Genomic DNA, 16,792 nt, shown 5'->3' with positions numbered 1-16,792 from the left:
AGGGGCCAGGTTTGGGGGGTGGGGGGTCCCTGTCTTTTCCTCATTCTCCTCTCACAGCTCAACAGAGGGGTGTTGGGTGTCCCACTCTGCGGTCGGGGACTCCGAGCTCAGGTGGGGGTGACTCCTGGGATGGCACAGCCTGTGGGTGGGGAGTGGGTGCCCTGGACACCCGCCCTGCTCTTCGCGGACAGGAGCGCCAACCCAGCCACGTTTCGCCCACGTCTGAGGGAACCTTCTGCGCCACATCTGTGGTGCTTTCCAGAAGAGGGTTTGATATTTCCTCTAAGGCTCGACACCCTGTGGTGGATGGCGCATGGGGGGGCGGTGTGAGGGAACCACCCCGTGCCCACCCTGGATAGTGTGCACAACCCACCCCCGTCCACTCTCAGGCCACCTACCGGCCGTTTGAATCCAGCCCTTTCCCTCTGCCCTCACCGTCCACACCCCATCATCTCTCGCCTGGACGGACGGCGGCAGCAGCCTGCTCCCTGGCCTCCCTGCCTCTGACCCTCACCCCCCAAGCCCGTTATTCCCCATGCTGGACTTTCTCACGACACCCACCCCAGGGAGGTCCAAGAGGACTTATTAACCCGGAAACTTCACCTCTGCCCTCAACACCAAGCTGTGGCCACATCAACTGCTCTTCCTGACCTCAGAGCCTCTGCCATGCTGTTCCCTCTGCCCCAGTGCCCTTCCACCCTCTGTGGGCAGATTCCTACTGGTTTCTCGAGACTCGAGTGCTGCCTCCTCCAGGAGGCTGGCCCCAGCACCCCCGATGGGCCCCACCCCCACTGCCCTCTGGCCCGGGGCTTCCCTCAGAGCTTTGCTGTCATCTGCCCCCTGCAAACCACGAGGTAGGTCCTCCTGGGCAGGTGCCAGGTCCCCTCTCCGCTGTGTCCCTGGTGCCCTGTGCTCTCAGGAGCCCAGAATCTACAGACCCCCAGGTGGGCCGATGGCCACGTGCCCTGCAGAGGGGGACGTTCAGACCTCGGGGGCCACCAGCTGGGATGACCTCTGACCTCCCGACTCAGGGCAGCAACTCCATCAGCCCTGTCTGGTTCAGCGGACAAGGGGGGACCCCCGTGGCCCTGCCAGACGCCCCCCTTCACTCCCACAACAGGCGTCCACAGGTGTCAGGCTCTGGGTCAGGCTGGGTCACAGGTAGCGCCCCCACCTGCCAGGACCCCACAGGTGGTGAGTGCTGATGGCACCCAGAGGCCTTGTCCCAGGCTTTATGAGAGGTGATTCCTGCTTTATCTCTTCTGCCCCTCCTGATCACCCGCTGTGCCAGCCCCGGGACACTCGGGTGACACTGAAGCAGCAGCAAGAGAAGGTGGATTCCCGCTTTCCCCCAGAGGGAGCCGGGGGCCAGTGGCCGGGGGCGCCCCCCCACCTCTCCCTGTGACCTCCGCCCCCAACCCTGGGCTGCCCGGGGATGGCTCCAACGTTGCCCTATTAGGCGGTGGCTCCCAGAGCCTGCAAAGGAGAGGGGTCGCCTGGAGGGGCCGCAGAGCCCCCTGGGGAGCTCATGAAACCCCACACCAGCCCCCCCGGGGGGCACTCAGCAGCCTGGGGGCGGGTGCAGCTGTGGTTTCCAAACACTGACTCTGGACAGGGACTCTGAGACCCCATGGGCCGAGGCCGCCCCTCCCCCGGCCCGGACCCCACGCAGTTGGGGCAGAAAGGGCAGACCCAAGGAGCTCAGATGGGGGCCAGGAGCTGCAGGGGGCGCCCCAGATGCTGGGTGGTCTGGGGCTGGTAAATGACCGCACTGTAGAGGGGGGACAGAAGCCTTTCTCTCCCCACCGCTCCACTCGGGCCTACAAGGCAAAAGTACGCCCCCAAGCCCAGGCGGTGTGGGCAGGTGCACGGGCCAGCCCACCTGGGTCCAGACCCCAGCTCTGCCCCTGACACGCTTCCCAACTCTCCGTGCAGGTCCCCCATCTATAAGTGGAGTAACGGGGCCTCCAGCCCTGGTGAGCACGGATGAAGTGACACGGTGAAACAGTTGGAACAGCGCTGGGCTCGGGGAGTCCGCCTCCGGCTAGTTACTAAACGCCAGCAGGTGTTTCTCCTGCTGCCCGTCCACGACCAAAGCCCCACTGGCTTCCTCTGAGCCGGGGAGCCCAAGAGGAGGGAAGCAGAGGGCACGGGCGGGTGACGAGCCGTTCCCAGAGAAGGGCCTGCTCGAGGGCCACGCTCCCCCCCGCCACGCCGCAGGGGCCAGGGAAGAGAGCAAGGCAGCCCCCCCTTTGTCCTTCAGGAAACAGCTCCCTTCGCCAGCGGGTGCTTTCACACGACACCCACTCTGCCCGGACCCATCAGGAGAGGAGGGGGAGATCATCCAAGTCACCTGAGGCCCACACAGTTGCTCATCCTCCTCCCACTAAGGGGCAGGATCCAGATGACACGCGCTGGGGAGGAGGGAGACCCCGCCCCACCTGCAGGGAGAGGGGGTCCCTTTCGCCTCAGAATACCAGGTCCCAGCCCCCTGCAAACCACGCCAGGACAGAATGGCCCATCTTACATTCTTACGTTCCAGAAGGTTCCCTTCACAGGGAAAAGGGCAACCCCTGCCTCGGCTTGCATCTAGGCAAGTTGCTTTACCTCGGCTCACCTCGTTTTCCCATCTGCACGCGGGATCAGGACTCTGGCTGCTCTGGTCCCCAGCTCTCCTCTTGCCACTGGGGAAAGGCTCCCGCCCCATCCCGGTCAATCACAGAGCTCTGCCCGCCCCTGCTGGCCACCTGTGGCATGCAATAATCACGTCCATGCTGATTGGCTCGAAAAGTGAGCATGTGACCCAAACAGAGCCAACCAGATCCTTCCATGAGAATTTCCCATAGACCTGGGAGGGGGGATTGTGAGGACACTGGAATGGGAACTATTTGGGGTCATCATCGCCAGCAGTGAGGAGGAGCCGTCTGCAGTGGGAGAGGATGAGGCTAGTGTGTAAGGAGAGGCAGGGAGGCACAGAGATGGGAACGGACAGAGAGAAGGAGATGCCCCAAAGATACAGGGTGAGCCCTGGGGCAGCCTTGCCTGGAACTTCTCAGAAAAGCTTAGGCCTGTCTGACTCCTGCAACCAGAAGATGCTTGGTTGACACAAATCCCGTTGTCCCAGGCAGAACGGATCAAGGAGAGCTTCCCAGAGGAGGGGGCACTTGAGGTGGGTCTTAGAGGCTCAACTGGGGTGGGGGGCATGCAAGACAGAGAACAGACCCATGTGTGCAAATCATTAGACCATCCACTGCCAATACGGACCCACGGCCTTGCCAGGAGCTTCACACACAGGATCTCAAAACAGCCCTGGGAGGGCACGGTTCATTAGAACTCACATTCCAGGTGAGCAGACTCAGGAGGCCTGGCAGCTTACTCAAGCTCACGACTGGAGAGTGGAATGTGGCCCATAAATCAAGAGTGTCTGACCCAGAAGCCTCTGCCCTTTCCTCTACACCAGGCTGCCCACGGAAGTCCTGCTGGAGCTGGCAGGAGGCCGCTGCAGGGTTGTCAGACATTCAGCAGCTCTCTGCTGCCATCTCTACAGCGGACGCTACAGGCTCCCACGAACGTGAGAAGGACAGAGCACGACCAGCCCGGGGGATTCAGAAGGCTTGCTTTGGTCTGCAAGGGTGGATGTCCTGGGGGCCAGTACTTGTTTCTCCCCTTAGCCTCTGAGCTCCTGGAAGACAGGGACCAGGGTTGATTTATCTCAGGATCCTCCTCCACTGGCCATGCCGGGCTCAGAGGAATGCTCAGGATGGAGTGGAAGGAGGTGGCACACCCCTTTGCCTTCCACAATGTCTCAACAGCCATTGGACACTCCTGAGGCCCTGAGGGAGGGGCTCAGGCTGGGCTGAGCCAGTCCTACCCCCAGGGACACTCCATCCAGCGGGAAGGCAAATAGAGGCAAGGAGAAAACATGTAACCAATCCCAAGACATAGAAGGAAAACCCAGGAGGCAGGGGGACTAAGGCAGAGAGGACCCTGAGGGCTTCCTGGAGGAGGGGGCTTTGAGTTGAGTCAGCAATGCCAGGTGACAGCAGGAGTGAGCCAGGTGCAGTATGGGCAGGGTTCCAGGAGGCGGGAGCAGAGCGAGTGTGGAGGGGGCTAGCAGGGACCATCAGGGCTGGGGTGGCTGGCACATAACGTGCACAGCAGGGAGTGCCGGGTGAGAGGCAGGACAGCTGAGCTCCAGGCTGGGCACCCATTAGCCAGGGCGGGCTTGGCAGCGCCCGTCCCTGGGAGCCAGGCATCGCCTGTCCGTGAGCTCCCCCTGGTGGTGACATGGAGGAAGGGCGGGCAGTGGTCACAACCAGTGGGGACTCCCCCCGCCCTTGCACAGAGTAGTGCAGGAATCACATCCCCCCTAGTGTGTCAGAGCCTGCAGCTCAGGGATGTCTCTGAGGCCCTGTCCTCACTAGGGGGGTCTGCGTCAGCCTGGGTGCAGGTGCCTGGAGGTGACCCTCTGACCCAGCTGTGTCAGCCCAGTCTCAGGCCGGTGCCTCCATCCTGGTTCCCTAAGGGTCCTTCAGGGGACCCCCGTGACACCATCCTGGTCCCTGACAGAGAGCACAGCCCAGAGAGCACTCCCCAGACCGCCGCGGGCCAGGGCACCCCCAGCCCTGGTCACAGCGTCTTGCTTCCAGGTGGCTCCCTCCTGGTCCTGTCCTGTGGTCTCCAGCCCCCCAACCCCCACCCTCCACCCGTAGGATCCCAGCATGCCTGGGCCCAAAGCCACATGAGGTCGGAGCACAGAAGCTGGCAGTGCTGGCCACCTCAGAACCTGGGGACAGCCAGCCTGCTCCTGGCCAGACACGCGTGACTGATGGGGTCCCCGTGCATGGACACACACTCTGGATGACATGAGTCGAAGGCTGCCGGCTCTCACCCACCCTCCTTGCCCACCACGCAGGACTGGACTGGACTGCAGGGGAGGGAGGTGACACCAAACCAGCTCTGTGCAAACATGATGGACGACATCCTGATACATGGGCCAGTGTGGTTTTTACCCTCGCATTGTCTCGTCATCTGGGTCCCTGCACTGGGCCATCCCTGTCTACACCGGCCCAGGGCTGAGCTGGGCGATGGGGAAGAGGAACTCACATGAGGCTCAGGGCCATTTCTGGGGTGGGAGGTGCTGTGAGAGGGGCCGGACCTGTGGACCCCCTCCCCTAGAAGGTGCAGGAGCTGCCACGCTCCCCCGAGCCCCAGAGGGCCTGAAGTGGGGCTGCCGCCAGAAAGAGGCGGCCGCAGCCATGATGGTGGGAGGAGGGGGTGGGCAGACCAATGGCTAGAGCCCTCCACCCCCACGGAGGCCTGGGCACCCGGACACCCCTCACCCCCAACAACCTGGGAAGGGGCCGGTGCTTAGGGACCCAGAACTGATGAAATATGTTTCCACCACCACTCAGGAGGACGGGGCTCAAACAGACGTTAGGTGTCGTTACAGAGGTGAGGTTTCCTTTCCTGCCCTTGAACTTGAGAGCCGAGCTCCTGCCTGCTGCCAGGAAGGGTGGGCCTCCTGCCAACACCCCGATTCATCAAGGCTTATAGACAGCGAATTCCCCTGGCGCATCCCGCCCAGGGCTCCCGCGGGGGCCCCCTGGGCAGGAACTCCCGTTAGGCGGGCGGGGTCCCAGGTCTGAAGATTACCTGTCGCTCCCGTTCCAGGCGCATTCAAACTTGTCGAAAATGCAGTCGTTCTCATACAGGGAACAGAGCTTGCTCCGAAGGTAATCGTGGACCTGGCGGGAGAAGGGGAGGGGGTGAGTCCTGGCCCCTCCACGAGGAGGGTCTCACTGCGCAGTGAGGGCTGTGCCCTCCGGGGTCCGGATGGCACTCCCGACTCAGCCCTGCTCATCGGGAAGGGCCCACTGCCTGGCCCACGGCTGACCCCTGAGCTGTGGCCAGAGAGCCGACAGTCACAGTGACAACGGGGACCACATCCTGGCTCCGCCCCTCCCCAGCTGTGTGATCCTGGACAAGGGACTTCACCTCTCTGAGCCTAGGTTTCTTCGTTCTGAGAGTGCTAAGAGCGCATACCTCACGGGCTGTTCTGGGATCAACTGTAGGACACTGCTTGGTGTAGGGTCACACCTCTGAGGATAACAATAGTCACCATGAGCACAATGGTGACCGTCATGGAGAAGAGGGGAGGAGAACTCACACAGGCCTCTCAAGCGTGATCTTGGCAGGCGTCACCTGTCCTGTTTTGTGGATGAGGCACTGAGGCTCAGAGAGGTTAAGTAACTGGCCCAAAATCACACAGCGGATGAGTGGAAGACCAGGACCCTCTCCCAGGGTTATATGACACCACAGGAGAGATGGTGACAGGTGACCTGCATCCAGCTGACTGCTCTGCCCCTTTCTGTGTGACCCGGGAGAGCCACAGGTTTGGCAGGTTAGCGGCCAAGCCTCAGCTTTACTGTCTGCAAAAGAGGCCACGAGAATCCTCCCACGAGAAGAGAGTGACGATTCAAGGAGACACAGGACCAAGCCCCGTAGGGGGATTTGTGACCCTGATTAACCCTGGAGGGACAGGGAGAATAACTGTCCACCTCCTGCTGGGCAGTGACACAGGCCACAAACCAAGGGTCAGGTGCAGGGAGGGGAGGGGAAGAAAAAGGAGGTTCCTGCCCTTTTCTGTCCTCTCAGCTCTGCACCCCTTCCCAGTGGGGCCCCTTCTGCCTCCAGGACACTCCCCTCCCCTGGCCGTGGCAGGAGGGGAGAAGGGAAGGGACATGTAGGCCCCCATGCGGCTCTGAGTCTGTCACTGCCCAGCTGTGAGGCAGCTCCACACCCCAACCTCTTAGCACCCAGGTTCCCTTTCTGCCTAATGGCGCTGATGGCACCCCCTTCGCAGGAACAGTGAGGAATAAAGGTGACAGATGTCGAGTGCATGGCACCCCATGAGTGCCGAATACTTGGTGACACTGTGGGGGTTTGGCTGGGCCTCTGGTGGGGTGTTTTCCCACTCACATCTGCACAACCAAATCCTACTTATCCTATGAGGTCCAGCAAATGTCGCCTCCTCCAAGAAGCCCCCCTGATCTCCCCAGGTAAAGACATAATGGGAAACAGCTTTAAAGCAGCCCCACATTTCTTTCAAGTCCCCATTTTAACATCATGTGAATTTTGTTTTCTACCACCTAACCTATCTGGATGGATCATAACAGAAATATAATAAGTAATAAGGACTTCCCAGGAAGGTGCCCCATGCTCCATCCTGTATACTGGGCTTACAAGGCCTGTGCCAAGGATTTAGAAATGCAACCCCTGTAACACTCATCTTTGTTCCCCTGGGCCTGGACTGAATGCCTCGCCACAGCCCTGCTTCGGGCAGGAGCCAGCAAGCAGGGGACACACAGCTCCCTGGAGGCAGGGCTGGGCAGGCTCTCGGCCCCCGGCCCAGCTGCCTGGCTGTGGATGAGCGTCTTGATTTCCGGGGCCTGTGCCTTCACCCACAGAACGGGCGCATGAGAGCCCCCTGTAGCTGGGAGCGCCCTCCATGCGGCTCTCAGCTCAGGGAAGGCAGGCGGGGGTCTCCCACCGCAGAGGGCCCCGAGCTTTCCAGGCTGCGGCGCCCACCTGGTAGGTCTCTATGGGCCTCGCCTCCATGTTTAGGTCCCAGACCTTGACCGTGAGGTAGTCCCGGGTGAGCATGTAGCGGCCGCTGTGGCTGAACTTCACGTCCGACACGGAGGAGATGATCTCCGAGAAGAAGGAGCGGTTGCTGGGGTCCTCAGGCTCTTCGAAGACTGCGGAGACAGAGAAACAACTCCGTCACCGGGCTGTCCCACGGGGCCGAAACAACAGACGACTGTTGCCACCCTGGGCTCGCGCTGCATGGTCATTCATTCATTCATCAAACCTGTAACTCAACACCTGTCAGGCATTGGGCCCAAACTGTCCGGAGAAGGAAGAACCAGCAATGTTTACTGAGGATTTACCCTGACCAGATTCTGCGTCCTTCCGTGCATTACTGCATCTGATCCCCCAATCAATATATCAAGTCAGTACCATCATTATTCCCATTTTATAGCCAAGAACACTGGGTTAAAGATGGCTAAATCCAGGCCCGGGGTCTCAGAGCTGGCAGAAACCGGCAGAGTCGGGATGTGAACCCAGCGCTGCCTCGACATGCTGCACTCCACTGCCTCCTCCCGGTGACGCTGAGTGCCAGGACTGCGAGGTGTCCTGGCGTCCTGGACTGCGCTGGACACCGTCCTGGACTAGGCTGGGCGCTGCCGTGGCCCTGGCACTAACTGACCCCAGGGTTTCTGTCTGCGGGGTCCTGGGCACTCATGGCCGAGCCCTGTTCTGTCTGGCTGCCACGGGGTTGTAGCAAAATCAGATCTCACGGCCACAGACGGAGCTCGAGTCCCGTCGGCACCGCCACCCTCTCCGATGATCTCAGGCCAGCCGCCCCACACAGGGCGTCACTTACCGGGTCTCAGAAGACCACGGCTCGCTGCCCCTGCTGGGTGGTCCCAGTCTGGGACAGTGGGCTCCCCGACCAGCACCCCCTCCCCAGTGCCCCCGGTGAGCAGGCCTTCCCAACATGCCGAGGTTCCCCCACAGCAGGACAAGCTTGTCCACGCTCACGTCTCTTGCTGGCTGTCCCACCAGTTGCCCAGCGACACCTCACTGGCCCGTCAGGTCCTACGGTGGCCCTGATGCTGGGGCAGGGTGGGGACCAGGGTCCCTGCTGGCCAAGCATTAGCTCCTTAGCACCTGGGCCATGTTTGTGCCCGGGCATCCAGGGAAGAGAACAGGGTAGCGGTTGGCAGCCCTTTATCAGCCAGTCTGGAAGGACTTAAACACCTGACAACCTGTCCAGCCGTCCCCGTGGACACCGGCTGGTTCTGAGCCTCCAGACCTGAGATAGGGAGACGGCTGAGCACAGGTCCCAGAGGCTCACAGGAGGGCCCCCACTGCCGGCCCTGTCACACGGCCCCAGGGCCCACCTCCCAGGTCTGTCCCAGCCCTTACCCCCACCTGGGACCCCCATTCTCCCTCTCGTCCGAGGCAGATGCCGCTCCCAGCCACTGCCCTTCCCAGAAATACAGCTCTTGCCTGGCTCCCTCTGCAGGCTGGCGGGGGACACTTCATGCCGATCGGATGCTCTCACGCGCTCGTGCACGCATGTCTGCATCCGTTCATTCTCCAGGCAGTCAATCATGCTGAGTGCCCGCCATGCGGGTGGGCCTGTCTGAGGCCCTGGGATGGTACTATTCAGAGCCCTGGGATGCTGCAGTGAGCAACGCAAAGCCCCCGCCCTCCTGGAGCCAACATTCTCCTGGCGGAGACAGACAATAAAACTCAGTGCCATGCTATACTGTCAAGTAGTGATGGGTGCTGGGAAGAGAAATAAAGCAAGGAGGACACAGAGAGGGATGGGGGCTGGTGATCTGGACGGACGGGGCCTCGGTGGGAGATGAGGTGTGAGCTGAGATCTGAAGGCAGCGCGGGAGAGCACAGTGTAAATGCCGGGAGAGCAGCCCTCCAGGCAGAAGGAGCAGCACATGCAAAGGCCCTGAGACAGGGACGAGCTGACGGCCAGGTAGCTGGAGAAAGGAATGAGCAAGGTGGAGAGGGATGCAAGGGGGCCACCCCACACAGGATGAGGGGTGTGGGTGTTACTATAGGGAAGTGGGGGCCACTGAGGGTCCAGAGCCGAGGAGGATGAAATCTAAGGCAAGAAGGCAGGATGGAGACTGGAGTCCCCTTCCCACACAGGAAGGAAAGTGCCAGCACCGGGAGACCAGTGCTGCAGAACAGACCCTCATCTCAGGCCACTAGGCATGGAGATGGAGGGAAACGGCTAGAGGGCAAGAAAAGGCCCTGCTATTTACTTTATGCCCCTGCTTCCCAATAATCAGAGGAGAAGGAAGGAAATGCGCCCCTTGGGAAGGCCCCCTCTACGAGAAAGGTCCTCAGACGCCCCCTCTGAGAGCTCCGCCGAGATCCTTCCACGGCCTCTGATGGGCAGGGGCGGTTTTCGGCCCCACGCCTCACCCGTGAACTTATCCACACTCTTGTCCTGGCAGGAAGGCCGGGCAGAAGGGGGGGGGTGTCTTGTTTAACATGTCACATTTGGATTTGGAAGATTTCAGCAGGATGAGCCATTTGATTAACAAAATGCAAACAGACTGTACCCACATCGCTCTTTAAGGAGGAGAACCCCCCAAACTGGACTTCCACCCTTCACAGGGACCACCTCCCAGCGGCCGAGCTTTCCTCTCTCAAGAAGGGCTAGTTGAAGCGCGGACCAGAAAGAAACACTGCACCGTGAGAAGGGAGGGTGACGCTGGGGACAGGAGGGAGCTGTGCCCTGGGAAAAGGCTGCCGCCTCTGAACCCGCAGGCCCTGCAGGGAGGGTGGGGAGCTGCAGGGCAGACAGGGCGCCACCCTGGGCGCAGGCAGGAGCCACAGGCAGAAGCCATCCTGCCCTGAAGGAGCCTGGCCCGGAGGAAGCTCACAGTGGTCCCCTCTCCTCGGTCTGACCCAGGCGACAGGGGACCACAGGCCGCCCTTGGCCCTGAGCTGCGGTGGAGGCAGGACAGAGGGGGCGCTGTAAGCCAAGGGAAGGACGGCATCCCACAGGCAACGGGGAGCCAGAGGGGCGCGCAGGACAGGGCACGGGGGGCGGGGGTATCTGCATCTCCTGGGGGTCACCTCTAGCCTCTAAAACCTCTGAATTCCCATAGGTCAGCGCATGTCATGTTTTATGCCCTGGTAATAATAATTGCACTGACATCTTTATTTCTGTGGGTATAAACATTCGGAATTTTTGTTTGTTAAGCCAGGAAAGGATCAATGACATTTCGCTCTTCTCTCAGATGCCTGGAGTAAAGGAAAAAATATTTCAATACTTTATTTCTTCCTCCAATGAGAGCAGTGAGCTTCGGTGCTGTCTTTAAATGAACAGGGTGCAGACCTAATATTTGGAAGGAGCGGGCAGAGGGTGTGAGAGCAGAGGCACCCAAACTCTCTGCAGGGACCTGGTGGCCCCTGGCACCTGTCCAGGTACGTGGTGGGGACCCTCTCTTGACGGAACTGGCATTTCTGCCGCTGGGGTCAGAACAGGAGGTGAGATATAAGAACATAAAGTGGGGTCTGTCTCTTGCACCCCAGCTCTGAGGGGGCTCCTGTACCCCTTGCCCACCTGGGGGGTCTCCTCCAGCCCCCACCTCAACCGCCAGGCTGGTCCCGCTCCCTTCGCCCCTGCACCCTCAGAGCTCCGGCACGCCTCGCGGGGGTCAGGTAGGCAGATGGGGACCAAATCACAGAGGTGCAGCCCCCCCGGCTATCAGAGCCCTGGGCTGCGTCCTCCGCCAGCTTCAAGTAGCAGGAAACCACAAAGGTCAAAGGCCGAGAGGAAGATCTAATGGATGGTTGAAGACAGAACCAAACGGCCCCCTGTCACCTCAGTTCTGGCTGTACTTGGCATTGCTGATGGTTTTTTAAGCACAAAAGGACCAGAATTGCAAAAGATAAATGGGAAGGGATATTAACAAGCCTGAAAAAATTATACCTAAAAGTTCTTATTTTTCTTTTTAAACATTTCATAATTAAGTTCTAGCTGGTTCCCTGACAACCACATCCTCCTCTCTGGGTGACTACGGCGTCACCGTCACACATGGGGCGGGGAGGTGAGAAGCCCCCACAACACTCACTGAGGTGAAGTGAGGGACCCTGGGGAGCCCAGCCAAGGCCCTGAAGCCCCCGTGCACCCCAGGAAACGGAAGACAAAGCCTGAGGTGGGTGCCAGCCTTCCACGCCAGCCTCACACACAACTCTGACGTGTCCCTCTTCTGCTCAGAGCCCTCCACGGCTCCCAGTGCCCACAGGACCAAGGTTCAAGCTCCTATGTGTGGCTGACAAGCTCCTTCCTCACTGGGCCCCCACCGGCCTGCTGTTCCAGCTGCACACACACAAATCTCCCTCCTGCAGCCACACTCCGACCCCCTTTCCCACCAGGGCCCAGGGCCTCAAACACAGAGGCAAGCACGGCCCCGAGGACACCACATTGAACAACCCTCTCTCCAGTCGCCCTAATGAATGCCTCCGCCAATGTCGTGCCCTGGGCATCTCCTTCGCCTTATCCTAGCCCTTGCCCTGCTGTGCACCAGGCAGCAGAGCAGAGCAAAGCTCTGTGTGACCTCAGGCAAGCCCCTTAACCTCTCTGAGCACGAGTTCCCTCACCTGGAGAACAAGTGTGATAGGACCTCCACAGGTAAGACCTGGAAGCACCTGGACCAGTGAGGGACTCGGAATAGCTTCTCAAGGAAACTGTGTAGCTATTTTTATAGTTATTTTTTCACATTGTTTTCTCTCCCTGAAATTTCCTCTCCCATTTTTAGTCCCTGTCTTTCCTACCAACTCCTATACATCCTTCAGAACCCCAACTCAAACACCCCGCTCTCTGTGCATCTTGTCTAGAGGCTCTAAAAAAATCAAATGCTCACCCTTGCTGCCCGCACAGCCCCAAGATGCCCTCCTGTATGGTCCCAGCAGGGGTGCGTGGTCACCTCATGGGCTGTGGCTCTTGGGGCAGGAGTCGTAATTACCACTGTCATCAGTCATCTTGGCTTCCCTCCCATCCTGGGCCTGGATCAGGGCCCAGCCCTGCTCACAGAGCAGACAGGACCTTCCAGTGCTGCCTGCCGAGGCGGCCTCTTCTCTGCCTCTGTGTCCCCCTCAGTGGCATCTGCTATGGCCACTCCCGTCCTTGTCGGTGTGTGGATGGCCTTTTCTCTGGGCGTGGTGGGGAGGTGGGGGCTAAACCGAGCAGGCAGAATTGATCGGATGGGGCTAGGTGAAGGGGGCCCAGGGTTAGCTCGTAGAACTGCACTGGCTTGAGCTACACATTCAGGGACAGCTGGGCAGGTCAGTGAGCCCTCGGAGGAAACAGACAGACACGTGGAGGTGGGGCTGTAGGTCCTCGGAGTTGGAGAGCACAGGAGGAGACGGGCGGGAAGGAGCAGACGGGGTCCTGCCTGGTCCTTGCTCCTGTCGCCCTGGCAACGGGTCCCTTCTCTGCTCTGATATCACGCAAGGAGATCCACTCAAATGATGAGCACGTGTCCAGGCTAGCCCCACCTTGGGCTCCAGGAGGGGCGCAGGCTAGCCCCCCAGGAGGAGCCGGGAGGGGTGGGTGCAGCAGAAGAAGGAGTGGGGTTGTGGATCACAGGGTACCCCTGAGTACCTGGCACCTCGTCGCTCTGGCACGATGCCACTGTTGGGGGAGGGGCCTTCTGCGTGGCCGCCTTCCTGCCTCTGACCTCCTGCCCCCACCCGGCCACCAGGAAGGCTGGTGTGCAGAGTGGGGAGGGACAGGGGGTCACTACAAAGCGGTGGGCACAACAAACACTCACTGATGAAGAGCTGACAACTGTCATTCTCTGTAACTGTCCCCTGCTCAGCACCATGTGACGGACCCCACCAGACAAAATAAAATCCAACCCCAGCTGTGGCCCGGGCCCTGCGTGATCTGCCCCACCTCTCCGTCTTCGCACCCGACAGCCTGGCCCTTCGCCCCACGGCGGCCAGGCTCCTCTCGCCTGCCTGCTGCAGGGCCCTCATCCCGCCCTCTGCCCTCTCCGCCCGGGCTCGCTCTTTTATCCTTCAAGCCACAGAGATGCCCCCTCCGGCCACCTTAATGAAGAGCCAGCCGCATCAGAACACCCGCGATGCCTTCAGAAACTTCCGCACTTCAACGCTCCTATAGACTCAGTCTGCCTCCGGTCCCCTCCTCTCGGCCCCACAGAAGCAGGTGCCTCCTCTCAGCCCAGAGCCTGCAGCCATCCCTCCCCCTCCATTCAGTCCACCAGCAAAGCCAGCGGCCCGACCTTCTATGTGGATGACCGCCTTCCCCCCACCGCGCCCACCCCGCTCTGAGCATCAGCATCGCTCGCCTGGGTTAACATGCTCGTCTCCCAGCTGGCCCCACTCACACCTGCGCCCCACAGATTCTCCTCCACTCAGCAGCCAGAGGGATCCTGGTAAAACACAGCCAGGCCAGGCCACTCCCTGCTCAAAGCCCGCTCTGGCTCCCGTCCTCTCCGAGGAAACCCAAAGCCCTTGCCGTGGTCTGTAAAGCCCCCTTGATGTGGATCCTCCTCTATCCACGCCCCCCTGACCGCACCTCCCACCTTTCCCCCTGCTCTGCTCCTGCCACACCGGCCTCAGGCTCCAGCTGCAGGGCCTTTGCACTGGCTGTTCCCTCTGTTGGGGACTTTGCCCCAGCTCTGCCCTGTTACCTGGAGCCTCCCCAGCAGAGGGTAGCTGGGTCTGGTCTTTCTACCTCAGATCCATTACCTGGGACGAGTCCTGGGACTCTACCCCACCCAGCCCCTTTAAGTGAACCTGGTTCACCCACAATTCCCACAAGAGGTCTTAGTCCTCAAGGCTTCTGTGACGATTAGGTGAGAAAGAGCACAGGCTGAGAGGCATGAGACTATGGGGGCCTCTATCCTGGCTCTACCTAGCTGGGCAACCTCGGGAATATATCTTCACCTCTCTGTACCTCAATGTGGTACACAATAACAGCCCCTAAAGGTGTCCACACCCTAATCCCTGGGACCCATGCGTACGTTACCTCACACGGCAAGACTTTGCGGATGTGATTAAGTCAAGGGTCTTGAGCCGCGGAGACGATCCCGGATTCTCTGGGTGGGCCCTGTAATCACCAGGGTTCTTACAAGAGGGACGGAGACAGATCAAAGGCAGAAGAGGAGAGGGGAAGATGGAAGCAGTGGGTGAAGATGCACTTTGAGAGGAAGAGAGGGGCCACGAGCCGAGGATGGAGGTGGCCTCTAGAAGCTGGAAGAGACAGGAAGCAGACTCCCCCTGGAAGCCTCAAGATGGAACCCAGCCCTGCGACACCTAGATTTTAGCCCTGTGACCTCCAGAATTGTAAAAGAACGTATTCGTGTTGCTTTAAGCCACTACCTTTGTGGTGATTTGTTACAGCAGCCTTAGGAAACCAAGACACTCAGTTTCCTCACCTGTAAAATGAATAACGCAGCACCCCCACCACAGGGCAGCTCTGAGGGATTAATGAGACGTCACCTTGGAACAGCTCCTGGTGCGCAGCGAGCACTCAACAACTGCAGTTGTCATTCCCGCGACACACGGACAGCACACAGAAGGGGGCCCACGAGGGGTGGCGACTGTCATTCCCACCTATTCCGAGAAATCTCAGCGCTCTGGCACAGCCCCCGCTTTTGGCAGACTCTGCGCTGTTAGAAGCAGAAATAGCTGTCTATTTCGAGGCCTCACATAAGGCCGTTTCCACAGTGATGCTGTCATAAGGACTAGCAGACAAAAGACCCGATTTCTACCGCTTCGGAGAAAGACAGGAGGCCGTGGGCTGGGCGGCAGAGCAGCCCCTGCACCCCAGCTCTGCCCCGGACAGGGGGCGTCGGGGGAGCCACGGTACTTCGCTGAGCCTCGGTTTCCTCATCCGTCCGACGGCGGAAGTAAACATGCACTGGTGATCTGGGACACACCTTATTCCATGAGCAGGAAACCACCAGGAGAAGGACGCTGTGACCGCTCGTCTCTGGGGTGTCGCTACCAGCCGTGCCCTGAGGTGTGAGCAGTCACTGGATACAGGGGCAGAAGCGAGATGTAAAGAACAAGTCCAATCTCCAAGGCTTTTCAAAAAATTTAGCTCGAATAACAACCATTTGTGTTCTGATTAAAAACAACAACAATAACCACCTGCTAATCGGCACTTGGTGGCTTGCTTAATTTCTCGGGAGAACTACAAACACTCGGTCCGGATAAAGCAGACGGCAGGACGGGTGTTTCAGCCACTCACTGCTTACTGACGGCAAATTACATGCGAAAAGGAAATAGAAGCTGCAAAGGCCTCTCATTGGCATTAGAGACACAGTTTCTGGGCAGGATATTGAGTCTGAGAATGAAAACAAATCCTAGAAAAATTTAAAATACAAAAATTAACTCCAATAGAAAATCTGTATAAACCAATAATTTGGTGTACCAAAGATTTACACGACTTTTACTAAGACTTCAAGGAGCAGATATATTATCCTAGTTCAGGAAAAAAGAAAGCGTCCTAGCTCATTTTACAAGAGTAGAATAATCTTAATAAAACTGGGCAGAGGGAGAGTAGGCAAAGAAAATTAAAGACAAACTTCACCTACAAACATTTATGCCGAAAGTGTAATTTTCGCATTTATGCAAAAATTTCTCAGCAAGAGCCCTGGCCTCCGTGTCACCAGGCACCACCAAAGCCCATGGTGGTCAGAAGACTCGATGTCCCTCCCTTCACACCTTGGCCCTGAAAAGCCTTCTGGAATCTCAGTAATGATCTGGGGTGAGGCGGAATCCGCCATGGCCCTAAAGCTAACGTTCCCTGCAGCCCTGGGAGAGGGGCCGAGAAACACAAATGGAGTTGAGTCACAGAAAACAGTCACAGTTCTTGCAGTGGGGTTTGTGGGCTGATTCACACAATGCTCGTACACCTCCAGCCGCGTGACGATTATGTGCCCACATCTATGCGTGTGTGCCTGGGCTCCGGAAGTGTACAAGTGACGGTGGCCTTGGTGGGAGGCTGCTCGCTCAGACCCCTGGGGAGCCAGGAGATGCGGTTACAAAAGCCAAGGGGGCCCTGACTTCCACCTCCAGCCCCCTGAAGAATGTCATTCATCGGTGTGGGGGGCACAGAACAGTTCCTATCCTCCCTAAATACCACCTGCCCACACACACGGGTCTCCTGATTCAAGGCTGAAGTCCACAGCTAGAATGCAAATACACA

At 59.2% G+C, this 16,792-nt stretch overlaps 1 protein-coding gene across 4 annotated transcripts in view; it reads right to left on the bottom strand.

The window, feature by feature from the left end:
* The window catches only part of PPP2R2C (protein phosphatase 2 regulatory subunit Bgamma), a 137,273-nt gene that overhangs the window by 5,271 nt on the left and 115,210 nt on the right, over positions 1-16,792 (bottom strand). For 3 of the 4 annotated variants that reach the window (XM_058546687.1, XM_058546685.1, XM_058546688.1), the window contains 2 exons: positions 7,591-7,760; positions 5,656-5,747 (listed from right to left, as the gene is read on the bottom strand). In XM_058546687.1, the coding sequence (XP_058402670.1) occupies positions 5,656-5,747; positions 7,591-7,760 (262 nt within the window). The remainder of the gene's footprint in view (positions 1-5,655; positions 5,748-7,590; positions 7,761-16,792) is intronic. The other variant, XM_058546686.1, reaches the window with a different exon arrangement.

This window comes from Diceros bicornis, chromosome 8 (genome assembly GCF_020826845.1).
Source record: "Diceros bicornis minor isolate mBicDic1 chromosome 8, mDicBic1.mat.cur, whole genome shotgun sequence".
Lineage (NCBI taxonomy): Eukaryota > Metazoa > Chordata > Mammalia > Perissodactyla > Rhinocerotidae > Diceros > Diceros bicornis.
Note: the sequence above shows the minus strand (reverse complement) of the source record. Positions and strands in the feature narration are given on the sequence as shown.